Source organism: Rhinatrema bivittatum, chromosome 7, assembly GCF_901001135.1.
Source record: "Rhinatrema bivittatum chromosome 7, aRhiBiv1.1, whole genome shotgun sequence".
Taxonomy (NCBI): domain Eukaryota; kingdom Metazoa; phylum Chordata; class Amphibia; order Gymnophiona; family Rhinatrematidae; genus Rhinatrema; species Rhinatrema bivittatum.
The window spans coordinates 71,188,145-71,205,298 of record NC_042621.1 but is presented as its reverse complement, the minus strand read 5'-3'; the positions used below and the strand labels follow the sequence as shown (position 1 = coordinate 71,205,298).

General features: G+C 44.9%; 1 protein-coding gene across 2 annotated transcripts in view; it reads right to left on the bottom strand.

Annotated features, from left to right (window-relative positions):
• TENT4B (terminal nucleotidyltransferase 4B) overlaps positions 1-17,154 on the bottom strand; it is a 111,993-nt gene that overhangs the window by 72,104 nt on the left and 22,735 nt on the right. For both annotated transcript variants that reach the window (XM_029608512.1, XM_029608511.1), the window contains exons 2-3: positions 11,307-11,430; positions 241-287 (exon numbers count right to left, since the gene is read on the bottom strand). In XM_029608512.1, the coding sequence (XP_029464372.1) occupies positions 241-287; positions 11,307-11,396 (137 nt within the window). In that variant the 5' untranslated portion in view covers positions 11,397-11,430. The remainder of the gene's footprint in view (positions 1-240; positions 288-11,306; positions 11,431-17,154) is intronic.

Below are 17,154 nucleotides of genomic sequence, written 5' to 3'. Positions count from 1 at the left end.
TAAAAGAATAAAATGAATTAGACTTGAAAAAGGGGTATGAAAAGACTAATGGGAGATTGTGGTTCTGGAAAGGAAGCTGACAAGGGGCAAAGAGAGAAGAGACCCTTGAAGAGATTTACACAAAGTAAGAAGTTATTACAACTCACAAATCTGGACATGTTACAGCTTACTTCTCTGCCTGAACTACACACACTTCTTCACACAAATCAGCCTTTTATAAGACCATCTCAAAATGCTAACCTGGTAGGTAAATATAGTCCAGTTTTGAAACTTCCAAATATCTGAACCTGAAATACAAAAATATATTATTAGACTAATAGTCCTGCATTATTTATCAATATAATATATTTCTTATTCAAGTTGATTAAACCAGTCCTTATCTAATGAAACTACTTGAGCCTGTACCCTGTATTAGTATGTGCTAGTAAATACTAATACTCGCAAACAGTTTTTTTTTTGTTTTTTTTTTTACAAGCTCAACAATTCTGTGGCATATATAGGACATTCCTGTTCATGGTAAAATCTTTTTGGGGAAAAGTATCTGCAGACTCATTAAGGTAGTAAACTGTCCAGCACTATTTGCATAAAGACAATATAGCATTTTATTCCAAGACACTGCGAAAACTTTAGTTAAAAATATAAAATAAAAGACTTGGCTAGAACTCAAATATTAGCTATAACATACTTTATCCAGTGTAGAACAAATCCTGCTAGAGCCAAGTTCTTGCTCACCAGTTCTCAGTTACTAGGAATGCTTCTTCCTAAGCAGATTCCCCTAGGCTATACAGTGAATGATACAACTGCCAACCTTGGTAGAATTACATAAAACACCTTGGTTTCATCCATATATAGCTTTTTGCATGTTCCCCAATATGGCAGAAAAACAGTTTTTAAACACATGACTATGTCAAATTCACAAACACTTCATGATCTCACTGGAATTCTGACCAGCATCATTCCCCTCAAGTTTGCAGACAGAATTGCACAACAGATATAAAGGAAAATTGGTTCTTACCTAATTTCCTGTAATACCACAGTTCAGACCAGCGGTTTTATTCATGTCTACCAGCAGATGGAGGTAGAGAACAAAACTTTGGGCACTGCCACATATACGAGAATGCCACCTGCAGTCCCTCAGTATTAATCGATACCCAAGCCAAAAAAAATAAAGAACAAACAAGGCTCCCAATATGGATACCCCTGACCAACTAGATAACCATGCAGAAAAAACTAAACCTAGGAATCGAAGCCAAAAAACAGCAGAGCTGCTTTGCGAATAAATACAGCAGTAGACCAAGCAGTCTTTCGGCAGAGATCCTCTCTGCCGAAGGTGGGCCTCTGGACTGATCTGTGGTATTACAGGAACGAAAATTAGCAGGTAAGAACCAATTTTCCTTTCCTGAACATACCCAGATCAGTCCAGGCAAGCGGGATGTACCAAAGCCCTCTTAGACTGGGCGTGAACCCGAAAGACCTGCTCGAATAATATATTACTTACTCTCCAAAAGGGGGCCGCCTCTGGGTCTGCACATTCAAACGGCAATGCTTAGTAAAAGTGTGCAATGAAGACCACACTGCGGCTCTATAGATCTCTTGGGGAGACACCAGCTTAGCCCAAGACAGTGCCTGAGCTCGAGTCGAATGTGCTCTAAGACCCACTGGAACTGCTCTTCCTTTTGATATATAAACTGCAGAGATTGTCTCTTTCAACCAACGAGACAAAGAAGCCTTAGACGCCTTTTCACCCTTTTCTGCTCCCCCGAACAGGACAAACAAATGATCAGAACGATGAAAAGCGTTCGTGACTTTCAAGTAATACCACCCGTCTCACATACAAAAGGTGACGTTCTCGTCCCATCGAGGGATCCCAAGCCCAATCCGGAAACCTGGGCAACTCCACTGATTGGTTTACTTGAAAAACAGACACCATACCTTAGGAAGAAATGAAAGTACCAAAAGCAAGGACACCGTATCGGACGATATCCAGGGAAACTGATCACGGCACTAAAGTGCCTGCAATTCCGAAATCCTTCTAGCCAAACAGATAGCTACCAAAAAGACAGACTTCAGAGTCAGGATCTTCAGATACCCGATTCAGAGGCTCAAACGGCTCCTCGCAAAGGACCCGTAGCACGAGATTAAGATTCCAATCTGGACAAATGTGATGCAGAGGTGGACAGAGATGTTTGACTCCTCGTAGAAAACGCACCACATCCAGATGGGATGCCAAGGCCTTCCCCTGGAATCTCCCTCCCTCTGAGACAATCCAAAGTGGAAACTTGGACCCGAAGGAAACTATGAGCTAATCCTTTGGATAAACCCACCTGCAAAATATGGGACACAGACACCTGAAGAGGGTCCAATCCCTGTTGTCCACACCTTCCATATCCTGGAATAGGCTAAAGAGGTAGCAGGGTGTCTCGCTTGGAACAGCATGGTAATTACTGGATATGAATACCCCCACACTCGCAATCACCTCCTCTCAAAAGCCAGGCCGAGAGACAAAAGTGATCCTCCCGATCGGAAAATATAGGACCCTGACGCAGGAGATCCGGTAAATGGGTCAGGCGTAGTGGTCAGTCCACTGCCAGCCGCACCAGATCTGCGAACCACAGACGATGAGCCAATCTGGAACCAACAGAATCACTGACCCCGCGTGGCACTCTACACGCCTGAGTACCTTTGCTATCAGCAGCCACGGAGGAAAGACGTACAGGAGGACTCCGGCCAGCCACAGACATATGAGAGCATCGAGCCCCACCACCCCGGACTCCCTCCGGCGGCTGAAGAACCTTTGCGTCTTGTTATCGAGACTCGTTGCCATGAGATCGAACTGCGGTCACAGAGAAGCTCCCAGGCCCTCAGAATTCCCACTTCCCCAGATCCAACTGCTGCCGGCTGAGGTAAATCAGCCGGAAGTTGTCAGACTCCTGTGACATGGGAGGCGGTGATTTCTTAGAGATGAAGTTCTGCCTACTCGAACAGCAGCTTCTGTGGGACTCTTGGTTCCCTCCTGTACAGTTGATGTAAGGACACCGTGGTCGAACTGTCTGAGAAAACTCGCACCATCTGATCGCGGGCCCAAGGGTAGAAACTGCTCCAGCTCGGCGCACCGCTCTTCTCCAGGTGATTGATGGACCATGTCTGTTCCAATGTCGACCAAACGCCCTGAGTAGACCTGCCCAGACAAACTGTTCCCCAACCCTAAAGACTTGCATCCGTGTTGACCACCACCCATTATGGGACCTCGAGAGGCATCCCCTTCTCCAGATTGTTCTGCGTCATCCACCAGGCCAGACTGGCCCTGGCCATCAGAGCCAGGGCAAGAAATATTGTTGCGACAGAGGATTCCAATGGGACAAACAAGGCTCTCTGCAGAGGTCTCAAATGGGCAAACGCCCAGGGCACCAGTTCCAATGTGGACACCATCGAGCCCAGGGCCTGTAAGTAATCCCAGACCTTCGGCACCTGTAGACTAAGCAGCCGCGCTATCTGCCCCTGAATTTTTCTGTAAGAAACACTCTGCTCTCCGCTGGATGTCGAAGCGGGCTCCCAAGTATTCGAGGGAATAGGAGGGGACCAGATGGCTCTTCTGCATATTAATAACCCAGCCTAGAGATTCGAGGAGCGACTGAACTCTGTCCATGGACCGCACACATTCCTCTAGTGACTTCGCCTGTATCAGCCAATCGTCCAAGTACGGGTGCACCAGCAATGCCTCCTGTCGCAGCGCCGCCGCCACTACCACCATCACCTTTGTAAAGGTCTGTGGGGCGGTGGCCCCACCCCGAAAGGCAGCGCTTGAAACTGATAGTGCTGTCCCAGAGCCATGAATCTGAGAAATGTCTGGTGCTCCTGAAGGATGGGGACATGCAGATAAGCCTTGGTGAGATCCAGAGACGCCAAAAACTCTCCTCCCCGTACCGCCACAATTACAGTGCGCAACATCTCCATCTGAAAACGTGGTACCTTCAAACTCTGGTTGACTTTCTTCAGCTCTAGGATAGGTCGGAAAGTGCCTTCCTTCTTGGGCACCACGAAATAGATGGAATATCTGCCTTGTCCCTATTCAGACACTGGCACCGGTACAACCTCCTACAGGACTTAACAACTGCTGAAGCATTTCGTGGACTGCTGCCCACTTGCTTTAGGAAAGACAATGCAACTCTAGAAAGACCGACCGCAGTGGGCGAGAAAATTCCTAAGGCGTAGCAATTTCTCCACCACGCCTCAACACCCACCGGTCGGAAGTGATCTTGGTCCACTCCCCATAGAACCAGGCCAGCCTGCCCCTGATTACTAGAGACAGGAGTGGACCTGCCGGATCTCATTGTGAGGACTTCTTGCCACCAGCCCGCACCCTGGGGTGGATCCGCCTCTAGTATGACCTTCCAGCCCCTTGAAAGGACTGTTGCCTAAGCGAGGAACTATCTTGGGGGCCGAGGCCCCCGAGGGCCTCGTCTGACAAACTTCTGGACTCCCAAAGCGAGGCCGAGAAGAGAAAGGTTTCTGGCCAGACTTCGATCCTCTGGCAGCCTATTGCCCTTTGTCTCTCCCAGCGACTTCAGACGATCGAGGTCCTCACCAAACAGCAGATTACAGAGCTGCGATTTTGATGACAGATCCGCTGAACAGTTGGTAGCCACAAGTGTCGTCTGGACACCACCACCGACACCATAGCGCAGGCCGTGGTTCTCACCAGGTCATAAAAGGCATCCGTGCCATAGGCAACCCCTGCCTCCAGGCGGGCCGCCTGGACTGGGAAAGAGTCCCGGAGGCAGACTGGTCCTGCGGCTTCTGGATCCAACACAAACAGACCCGTTGCATCAGACTTGCACATACCACCGCCCGCAGGCCGAGCCCCAGGACCTCAAAAGCTTGCTTGAGATGCACTTCCGATCCTGAACATCCTTCAGAGTGGAAGCTCCAGCCACCGGAATAGTGGATTTCTTAGTAACTGCCGAAACTGCCCCATCCACCTTCGGGACCTTAAGAATGTCCAGATGGTGCTGCAGAAGCAGCCAACTCATGGACCTGAGTCGGGGGAATCCCACTCTCGGTTGATCAATTTCTGGATTTTCTTCGGAATTGGGAAAGCGCTAGGGGGGGGGGGGGGTGTCTCCTAGGCCATCCAGAACCGGATTAACCCCTTCAGCATCTAAATCCTCCAGGGTGAGCTTAATTCCCAGCTCCTCAAACACCTGAGGTATAAGCAGGCGAAGCTCCTCTCTTGAAAAGCCGGTCACCCGTGGATCATAGCCTTCAGCCTCTGGACCCTCCAAAGTCCCCTGTTCAGTTTTAGAGTCCCCTGGGTCCAGAGGGGGACCCCCAATTGGGTCCCCCATCCTGATAGGCCTCCGAGGAGACATCATCCTCCTGCTTAGACTCATCCGAGTCAGATTCCAATCGCGCTAGCTGTCCCTCGGAAGGCAGAGTTCGCGGGCCCACGGAACTTTTAGGGGGGACCTTCCCCCACTTGCCAAACCCGTTGGGCCTTCTGTGACACCGCACTTACCTGCCTGCCTAGCCAGGAAGGCCTCGTGCAGTAAAAGTACGAATTCGAGCGAAACACCCCCCCCGGGGCCCCCGAAGGGCACTTGAGGCTGCTAGGGCCTGAGATATCCGGACCTTTTCCCCAGGTCGAACCATGGGAGACAGGAGTTGCAGGGACCCCTCTGACAGAAGCCCCCCTATCCAGCTCCGCTTCTGTGGTCATAAGCCACTCCCTCCTGTGATCCCAGCACCACCGCCCACAGTCCGCAAATGCCTCCATGGCTTTGCTTTCCTTTCAGACCCCCCTTCCCCCCTCCAGCACACTCCGTGCAGAGGAAGAGGTCATTTAGGCCGACCAACGGGCTACCACAGGCCCTGTAGGTCTCTCTGAGCTGCTTGTCTGTTATAACAAGCACCAAGAAATAAAGCAAGGCAAAATAACAATCCAAACAGGCAATCCTATGCTTGCCACGCTTCCACAAGGCCCGAATCATGAGGGGGAAGGGCGTACCATGCAGCAGCTGTCAAACCAAGAATTTCCCGCCGGCACAGTGAACAGGCCGCTGCCACGATTGAAAACCACGTGGCTTGTTCGGGAGTACAGCCAGCCTCCACTGGAGTGAATCTGCCCCGACCGGGACCACCCTCTTCTGAATGATCCCCCGATCTGTCCACTTACTGCTCGGCCTGCACCTGATGATCTCGCCGAGGATTTCAGCCTGCTAGGCGGCACAGCCTGCCCCATGCTTCTGCTGATGATGCATTCAGCCTGCTAGGCCGTACAGCCTGCTCACATGCGGCTGGCTGTTGCAAAAGCAGACAGCTGCCGGTGACTTTTTTTTTTTTTACACAACAGAAAGATTTAAAGGCCCAGACACACAGGAAAGCACAAAAATAAAAAGTACGGGTACTTCCCTGTCCTGGGCAGGCGGAGGGGCTTTGGGCCCACCAAGGGAACCAGACCACTGGCTGTCAGTGGTCCCGGGCTGAAGCCTGTCATCTCGGGGAGCAATTTTCCTTAAAATATCCAGTCAGTCGGTACTGCAGGGTTAGCACCTCTACCATCTGCTGGAGGTAGATAAATATTGAGGGACTGCAGGTGGCACTCTCATATATGTGGCAGTGCCCAAAGTTTTGTTCTCTACCTCCATCTGCTGGTAGGGATGAATAAAACAGCTTGTCTGGACTGATCTGGGTATGTTCAGGAAAGTACTTTGAACAATGTTCTTGTTTCAGGGGAATATGCTAAGAGTTTAAAACAAGCCTCTTTGCAATAATGTTACCTTTAATTACTTGTATGAGATTAGGACTTCCTTCGGGGAATTCGTAGTCACTAGCCAGTCATCCAGATAAGGGAAGACACAGATGCCCTGAAGCAGGTGCACTGCAACAGCAGCTAGGCACTTGGTAAAGACTCTGGGTGCTGCAAACACCTCAAAGAGGAGTACTTGGTACAGACAGTGAAAGGATTCTTATATAAAGCATAGGTAGTGCCAATAGGAGGGATGCATGGGTATGTGATCACAGGAATCCTTTAGATCCAGGGTACACCAGTTCCCGTGCCTGAATGATAGGGAGAATCATGTGGAGGGAACTCATTTTGAATTTCTTCCAGAGTAGTTTTCCTATTCAGACTTATGAAATCCAGGATGATCTCAATTCTGTAGATATCTTGGTGATAAGGAAATAGCAGAAGTAAAATCCTTGGCCATGTTGACTGGGCTGGACAGGTTCTATTGTTCACTAAGGAGGTTAAAAAAAGTACCTTCCTTGACCTTAGCCATCAGGGAGGTAAATAATTCATCAAGTCTGCCACTTGGTCTAAGGGCTGACGTGCCCTCTGGCTGGGAGTCTGAGGTGTAATATCCTCTTCAGAAATCTAGGACAGAATCCTCTTGTACATTTGGGCTTTACAAAATTTGTCCTGGTGACATGTTAGAGATTAAGGGCAACAGGGAAAAAATGGGATCTGGCATTTTCAGGCACAGGTCTTGTTCCAGTAACCTCAATGGAAACATTGCTTTAGAAACTGGTGGGGATAAATGAAGCATATCTCCTCCTACCCTGAAAAAGCTCCCACTGAAGACCTGTACCTGAAGCATCGCAGACCAGTGCAGTAGCTTGCTCCGGTGCCCAATGCATTGACAGTGCTGTGGCACTGGGCATTAATGGTGCCAATACTCTATGCTTATTTGGTGCCAATTGCACCAACTCTAAAAAGTGGAGCTGCTTCTTCTTAGATATTTTGTTTGCCTGCCACCAAAGACTCTGCCTGCTCCAGGGAGGGTGGAGATTTTCCCCAAGAAGGTTCCTGCTCAACTCAGCACCCAGGGAGCAAGACAAGGCTCTGCTCCGGGAGGCGGACCAGTTGCAGCACTTCAAAAACTTAGGTAGCTACTCCATTTTCCAAGCCCTGAACTTCTGTGAGCGTGGAGACATCTGGCCACAATGGTAATTTGCCTGATCATTGTTTGGTCCCAGGCAGCATTAACAGATGTCATGTTCATCTGTAATGGACATTTTCCTACCATACACATAATCCTTGAAGCCACTAATATACTATATATCTATATAAGAATATATATATACTATATATATATATATATATATATAGATATATATAATATATATATATATATATATATTAGTGGCAACTATATATTTCGGATCTCTCTCTCTCTTCTCTCTTCCTCTCTCTATTCGTGGCCCTCTCGCTTCTATCGAGTTTCCAGTTTCAGCCCCTGTTAATTGTAACTGCATCTCTTCATCACGTTTAGTTATGTTCTTGGTTTGTTCTTCACACCCCTGTTTCATGTAAACCGGCATGATGTGAACGCTTTCATGAATGCCGGTATAGAAAAACCTTAAATAAATAAATAAATAAATAAATATATATATATATGTATAGCACTTAAAAGTGGTGTTTGTGGGGGTTACTGAAGCAGCAAGGCAACATAAGAAAAATATTTAAAAGAATGAATATATAACAAGATATTAAGAAAACCGCTTTCATTGTTTCCTAAAAAAAAAAAAGTTGGCTTCTATATAAGTTGAGAATAATGGTCTACATATTGCTTCCACTTGTCCTTCAAAAAAAAAATCCTGAAAAACAAGGTCAGTATGTTAATAAGGCTATTTTCCAAAATCTAGATCCCTCCAAAACTAATCCCACCTCCACAGAGCAACTAATATGGGCATGGTCTGACCTGATCAACTTTTTGAGCAAAATATATTTAATCCAAGACTTAGACCCATGGGCTCTAGAGATGTATATGAAATCTTTACCTTTAATAGATGCCATATATCAAGAACTTCCAATTGTTCAAACAAATGGAATCCCTTTAGGTCCCATATATTTCCTGGCTGACTATCAGGGGCACCTAAACTGGGATTAGTTACCAACTGAAATTTCTGCCAACATATGGACCATCTGGAATTATAAGTGTGCATTAACAAAATTAAAAAGAAGAATTAGTAATTGGGAGCACAGAGAGAAGCCAGCAACCATAAACCTTCCCTACAATAATAATGTTAATGTTTCTTACTCCATCTGAAATTGCTTGTTCCAAATGAAAAGGAACACTTTTGTGAATTAAGATGGCAACCCCAGATGTTTTATTTAGAGCAGAAGAAAAGAAACCTTGAGACAGCGCCTCCCACCCCCGATTACCCTAATGTGGCTCAGTATGTTTTTCTATACAATGTGGCAGTGCTGCCATCCTTTCACAGCTTTTCATTGGATACAGTCACGTGACTCGTCTGCAAGAAACGGCTATGACAGATTGAAAAGTCTCTGTATTGTTACCATCTAAGAGGTCCTACACCTGATTGACTAGTATATTTACAGTATGAATTGACTGATTATCTTTGTATGTGAGTTTTTTGAATCTTTGAATTGTTGATAGGCTTCCACATTACAATTGTATTTCCTGCTATGCGTTGCATTCCATGTATGTGTCCTACTTGATTTACTTTTTTTTTTTTAGGTCTTTGAATCACTGTGGGGCAGATTTTAAAAGGCTTACGTGCGTAACCCTTAAAAAAAACCCTGCGCGTGCCAAGCCTATTTTGCATAGGCTCGGCGATGCGCACAAGTCCCGGGGTTTTGCTAGGGGTGGGTGGGGGGGGGGGGGGGAACGGGCAGCGCGCGCAGGGCTCGGTGCGCACAAGGTGCACAAATGTGCACCCCTTACGCGCGCTGACCCCGTATTTTAAAAGATACGCGTGTATCTACTGAAATCTGGCATACTTTTGTTTGCGCCTGGTGCACGAACAAAAATACACGCTCTTTTTTTTTTAAATGTACCCCTGTATGCTCCATCACTCCCTACGCAGCTTTCGGACCGTATTGGAAGATATTGACACTTTCAAAGCTCATTAACAGGCCGATTCAGTAAAGTCCGCGGGACAGCGGGCGAAAGGCCACTCGCCTGTGCGCGCAATACAGTATTCAAATGAGGCCCGGCGGTAGAAACGGGCAAAAGGAGGCGCTAGGGACACTAGCGCGTCCCTAGCGCCTCCTTTTTGACAGGAGCGGCGGCTGTCAGCGGGTTTGACAGCCGACGCTCAATTTTGCCGGCATCGGTTCTCGAGCCCGCCGATAGCCACGGGCTCGGAAACCAGACGCCGGCAAAATTGAGCGTCCGGTTTTCGGCCCGACAGCCGCGGGCCGAATTCAAAATTTTTTTTCTTTTTTTTTAAACTTTTTTTTACTCTTCGGGACCTCCGACTTAATATCGCCATGATATTAAGTCGGAGGGTGCACAGAAAAGCAGTTTTTACTGCTTTTCTGTGCACTTTCCCGATGCTGGAAGAAATTAGTACCTACTTTTGGGTAGACGCTAATTTCTGAAAGTAAAATGTGCGGCTTGGCTGCACATTTTACTTTCTGAATCGCGCGGGAATACCTAATAGGGCCATCAACATGCATTTTGCATGTTGAGGGCGCTATTAGGTTCGGCGGGGTTGGACGCGCATTTTCCGCCCCTTACTGAATAAGGGGTAAGGTAAAACGCATGTCCAATGACAGGTTAACAGTGCGCTCCCCATTGGAACGCACTGCACTGTATCGGCCTGTAAGTATGACAATAGGAGTCTCTCATAAGAGATAGATAATTGTCTCTTGAAGACATGTTTCTTCCTGGTGAGGACTACAAAGGTTAGTACCATGCTTCTCTCTCTCCTACTTGTGATTTTTTTTTTTTTAATGAGGTCCCTTCTCCCCCTTACTGGTTGGATTGCTTTGCCATATGGTATATAGCTGGATTATTGTTTTGTCAATAGATACTGTTTTATTATGCTATTGCTTTTTGTTTTGGTGTAGGGCTGATCAACTTTTCCCCTCTCCAAAAATAACAAACAAGTAGTTCATTATAGTGCTTAATTTCTGCTGCTGCTTATTTTGTTTTGTGTTACTGGATTCTCACATTTGTCTAGGGGGTATTATCTTTGCTAGCATGCGCATCCACCATTTTGGGATCTTTAGGACACTTTTCAACCAAATCTCATCTGATACAGCGCTCCAGTAAAGGAAAAAAAAAGGCTCCTACTGTGACAGAAGCCTCAAAGCAGCAAAGAAGGTAGTAACAGCATCTGACAAAGCTTTTCTTCTTCAGGGACAGCACCTAGAACTAAACTAGCGCACATCTAGTTCAATGCACTGCTCATGTGACCTCTCTAGACCTCTATTTAAAGACTTGGCAGGAGACATATCAATAAGAAGGTGTTTGATCTCATTATAGCAATTAAAATACAAACTAAAACATGCAACTGAATCATTTCTTGTATATGAAGTTCTCATGATTTCTACTTACATCTGCACTGGGCCACAGTTCCTTAATTACATTTTCTATCCTGTTCACCACTTCCATTCGCATTTTCTCTTCTTCAGATCGAGGCGACATATATTTGTAAAAATCTGTAATTTCCTCATGAAGTCTGAAAAAAAGAAGCAAAAGAGAAAGTCAGAAGGGACATCTGAGTGCTGGAAGAAAAGAAAATCCATAAGGGATTTTTTTTTTTTAAATAAGAGAATGGCAATGAAGAACTGAGCTAACCCGTGGTAACTTTTCTGCATGAGGATAACATGCACAGAGCAACAGTTACAAGCCTAAAACACCTTGCTAGACAGACCGGAAGGGCCATTTTTGGTCTTTATCTGCTCTCATTGACTTACTATTGTTCTTGTGAAAAGTAACAGATTGACAGCACTGGAAAAAGCAAGTCTGCTTCCTATAGACTGTTTTCTCGTAGATAGCAGGATGAATTAGCCATGTTGTCTTGGATGATGTCATCTAACAGCGCATGATATGAAGCCTTCTCAAAGTAGCAGAACTTTGATGCTCTGCCCTTGCAAGGTGCTTTTCACATGACTGACCAGTCCCAGAATCCTCAGTTACCACAGTTTACAGACGATTCAGTGGGAGCACTGAGAGGAGAGGATCACCTTGCTGGTGGCTGAAAGGAATCAGTACGTTTTTGCTTGGGAAATTTTTCTTTTTTAAAAGATTTGGGGCCAAGTTAACTTTTTAGGAATATTATTTAGTGTGTTTGTGCTTTTAATAGTCAGTAAGGCAGCAAATAAACAGAAGTTACACTATTTTTAAACAGTCAGTCAGTAAGGCAGCTAGTAAGCAGTAGTTAGTGTGTATTTTTATTAGTCTATAAGGCAGCTAATAAGCAGAAGTTAAGAGTTTGTATATTAAAAACAAACAAAAAAAAAGTAGCCAGAAGCTAGAAATAAGCTAGGAGCAGAGTATACCTAAGCAAAAATGTTGAAAAGTTCAGTTCAGTTACTCATCTTGGAAAGGTGTTAAGGTAGTGTGATTTGGTTTGATTAGGTACCAACATTTGTTAATCAAGAGAGCAGTGAGTCACTCTGGCTGACTAACTGAAGTTAGACTGCATGAGACTAAATGCACAATCACATCTTTATGGGTAGAAATCCCATGTGTGTCAGGGAAGACTATAGTGATAGGAGTATACTACCATCCACCTGGTCAAGATGGTGAGAAGGACAGTGAAATGCTAAGAGAAATTAGGGAAGCTAACCAAATTGGTAGTGTGGTAATAATGGGAAACTTCAATTACCCCAATATTGACTGGGTAAATGCATCATCGGGACACGCTAGAGAGATAAAGTTCCTGGATGGAATAAATGACAGTTTTATGGAGCAATTGGTTCAGGAACCGATAAGAGGGAGCAATTTTAGATCTAATTCTCAGTGGAGCACAGGATTTGGTGAGAGAGGTAACGGTGGTGCTTGGCAATGGTGATCATAATATGATCAAATCTGAATTAATGATTGGAAGGGGGACAGTAAGCAAATCCATGGCTCTCGTGCTAAACTTTCAAAAGGGAAACTTTGATAAAATGAGAAAAATAGTTTGAAAAAAATTGAAAGGAGCAGCTACAAAGGTAAACAGTGTGCAAGAGGCGTGGTCATTGTTAAAAAATACCATCCTAGAAACACAGTCCAGATGTATTCCACACATTAAGAAAGGTGGAAAGAAGGCAAAATGCTTACCGGCATGGTTAAAAGGGCAGGTGAAAGAAGCTAAGCATAATGCATAAGCGTTGGCAAGTTAAATGTAAGACATTGATAAGACATGCTAAGAGAATTTGAAAAGAATTTGGCCATAGAGGCAAAAACTCACAGTAAAATTACAAACCTCTCCTCTCTGGCCCTCATGGTATCTTTCACTCTGATCTTTCTAAAAGAAGTGGAAAGTGGCTTAATCTCAGGAAGCCTTCTGCTAGAAGGTCCTACAGTTTTAAATGGAGGAGGTTTATGTCCTGGTATCGGGCCTGCTCTCTGAACCAGTTTGCCTGAATCCAAAGGACTTTCTCCAGTATTTTTCCCTTTGTTCATCAGGACTTAACTATGTCTTCAATGAAAATACACTTCAGTTGGCAAGTTAAATGTAAGACACTGATAAGAAAGGCTAAGAGAGAATTTGAAAAGAAGTTTGCTTTAGAGGCAAAAACTCACAGTAAAAACATTTTAAAATATATTCAAAGCAGAAAGCCTGTGAGGGAGTCAGTTGGATCGTTAGATGATCGAGGGAGTTAAAGGGGCACTTAGAGAAAATAAGGCCATTGCGGAAAGATTAAATGATTTCTTTGCTTCAGTGTTTACTGAAGAGACTGTTGGGGAGGTACCCATACTGGAGAAGGTTTTCATGCGTAATGATTCAGATGGACTGAACCAAATCACGGTGAACCTAGATGTGGTAGGCCTGATTGACAAACTGAAGAGTAGTAAATCACCTGGACCGGATGGTATACACCCCAGAGTTCTGAAGGAACTCAAAAATGAAATTTCAAACCTATTAGTAAAAATTTGTAACCTATCATTAAAATCATCCATTGTACCTGAAGACTGGAGGATAGCTAATGTAACCCCAATATTTAAAAGGGGCCAGGAAAAATAGTGGACTAAAAATCAAAATCATAGAACATCTAGAAAGACATGATTTAATAGAACAAAGTCAGTATGGATTTACCCAACGCAAGTCTTGGCCTCACAAGTCTGCTTCACTTTTTGAAGGAGTTAATAAAACATGTAGATAAAGATGAACCAGTAGATGTAGTGTATTTGGATTTTCAGAAAGCGTTTGACAAAGTTCCTCATGGAAGGCTTCTAGGAAAGTAAAAGGTCATGGGATAGGTGGTGATGTCCTTTCGTGGATTACAAACTGGCTAAAAGACAGGAAACAGAGCAGGATTAAATGGACAATTTTCTCAGTGGAAGGGAGTGGACAGTGGGAGTGCCTCAGGGATCAGTATTGGGACCCTTACTTTTCAATATATTTATAATGATCTGGAAGAAATATGACGAGTGAGATAATCAAATTTGCAGATGATACAAAATTGTTCAGAGTAGTTAAATCACAAGCAGATTGCGATAAATTGCAGGAAGACCTTGTGAGACTGGAAAATTGGGCATCCAAATGGCAGATGAAATTTAATATGCATAAGTACAAGGTGATGCATATAGGGAAAAATAACCCATGCTATAGTTACACAATGTTAGGTTCCATATTAGGCGCTAGCACCCAAGAAAGATCTAGGCGTCATAGCGGATAATATTGAAATCATCCGTTCAGTGTGCTGCGGCAGTCAAAAAAGCAATGTTAGGAATTATCAGAAAGGGATGGCGAATAAAACAGAAAATGTCATAATACCTCTGTATCGCTCCATAGTGAGACCGCACCTCAAAAAAGATATATTTGCGATGGAGAAGGTAGAGAGAAGGGTAATCAAAATGATAAAGGGAATGGAACAGCTCCCCTATGAGTAAAGACTAAAGAGGTTAGGACTTTTCAGCTTGGAGAAGAGATGGATGAGGGGAGATATGATAGAGGTGTTAAATCATGAGAGGTCTAGAACAAGTAAATGTGAATCGGTTATTTACTCTTTCAGATCATAGAAAGACTAGGGGGCACTCCAGGAAGTTAGCATGTGGCACATTTAAAACTAATCGGAGAAAGTTCTTTTTTACTCAACGCACAATTAAACTCTGGAATTTGTTGCTAGAGGATGTGGTTAGTGCAGTTAGTATAGCTGTGTTTAAAAAAGGATTGGCTAAGTTCTTGGAGGAGAAGTCCATTACCTGCTATTAAGTTCACTTAGAGAATAGCCACTGCCATTAGCAATGGTAATATGGAATAGACTTAGTTTTTGGGTACTTGCCAGGTTCTTATGGCCTGGATTGGCCACTGTTGGAAACAGGATGCTGGGCTTGATGGACCCTTGGTCTGATCCAGTATGGCATGTTCTTATGATGTCCGGTGGTATATTATAGAGTGCCAGGGAGGTGGGCAGGTACGCATGGCTAATTCATTCTATCTACGAAAAACACCGTCTACAGTAAGCAAACTTGCTTTTTTCCCCCATTGATAAACACGCTGAATTAGCCATGCTGTCTTGGAGGCTCTAAAAAGTTGCTAGCAAAAGTCCCAAACTCCTAGTAAAAGCCAAGAACCATAAATCAAAGTGAATGGCCAAGTAAGCATTATTTCCAGAAAGTAATCCATTCTCTGTACCAGCTACAACTACTTTAAATCTTAGGAGCCAGGACCTACCATATATACTCTCATGTAAGTCAAGAAATTTATGCCAAAAAAATCGGCATAAATCAGCTGGCCCAACTTACACACGCGTACCCCCCAAAACTTACTGAAAGTCCTCCCCTATTTCAAAAAACAAAACCAGTCCCAACCCATCAAAGCCCACCACCCTCCCTTCATAACTCCTGTTCAATCCCTCCCCCCCAACCCACCAAATGCCTGATGGTCCAGCGGGGGGCCTGGGAGCAATCTGCTGCTCCCGGGCAGTCAGCTGCCAGTAAACAAAATGGCAATGGCAGTTCTTTGCCCTTACCATGTGACAGGGGCTACTGGTGCCCTTGGCCAACCCCTGTCACATGGTAGGAGATGGAGAGATTGAACAGGGTGGGCAGTCATGGGAGAGGGAGAGGAATTATGGTTCTTGACTAACTGCATTCATTTATTCATGTCCAGCAAGTTTACAAACCCTGTTCTCTAGGTAGAGTTTTTGCTCTGAGCATGTGCAGGAGTTCCTGCATAGGCACTGCCTCATGATACTCCACGCTGTCATTAGAACTAAGACTAGCTAAATAAGTGACTCCAGGGAGGCAGGTGGGTATTTAATATTCATTCATTCTGGTGTCTACAGAGAACACCATTGCTGATTAAAAATTGCTTTCTCCAACAATCAGGGCTGAATTAGCCATGACACATAGGGAGTCCCAAGCTGAAGGCTGCAGCAGAGTAAATGAACTGAACTGAATAAGCAACCTGGACCCCACCATGGAGAATGGAATATTGGGTTGAACAGGCTATGAAAAACTGCTTGTCCAAATTTGTCACTGTTTGATAAATTGTCCAGACAGTAATAGGATATGAAGGTATGCACTTATGGTCAAATTGCAGCTTTGCAGATATGTTCAAAAGGTACTACTCTCAGATAAGCCACCTATGTGGCCATGGCTCTCTCTTGCAGAGTCTTGATAGCAGGCATCCAGATCAGACCCTAAAGCGGTTAGGATTGTAAGCAACAATCAGTTAGGAGTCCAATGTGGCTGGGTTCTTTTCCTGTAGTAAGCCAAGGTTCTTTTATACTCTGAGAAATGAAGTACCTTTTCACCTTGGCACGTGACCTTGGAAAGAACGTAGGTAAGACTGGCTTGATTAATACGGAGGCTTCATTAGTTGTGCCAGAACCACATTCAGATTCCATAGAAAGAGAGGTTTGACAACTGGAGGCTTATTATGCCATAAGCCTTTCATGAACTTGGATACTAACAAATGAGTGAAGACTGGCCTACCCTCAATCTGATAGTAGTAGGCTGTTATGGCACCCGTTACCTCACAGAGGATCAGGCAGCTGATCCGATGGTTATTCCAGTCTCCTTGGGAGAGGATGCCCTTCCGAAGGTGGGGGTCCTAGGTTGGAAAGTTCATATCCCACTGCTTAGCCATACTGCTCATTGACTCACTGGCTGGAGAGAAAAATACCCAGGGATCCCTCCCATGTAAATCAGTGGGTCTGAATCTTCATACTCCTGGGAATGTAAGGACTAAGATGATGGTTCGGATGATGGAGCATCAATGTGTCTCCTGATCCCTCTTCTCCCC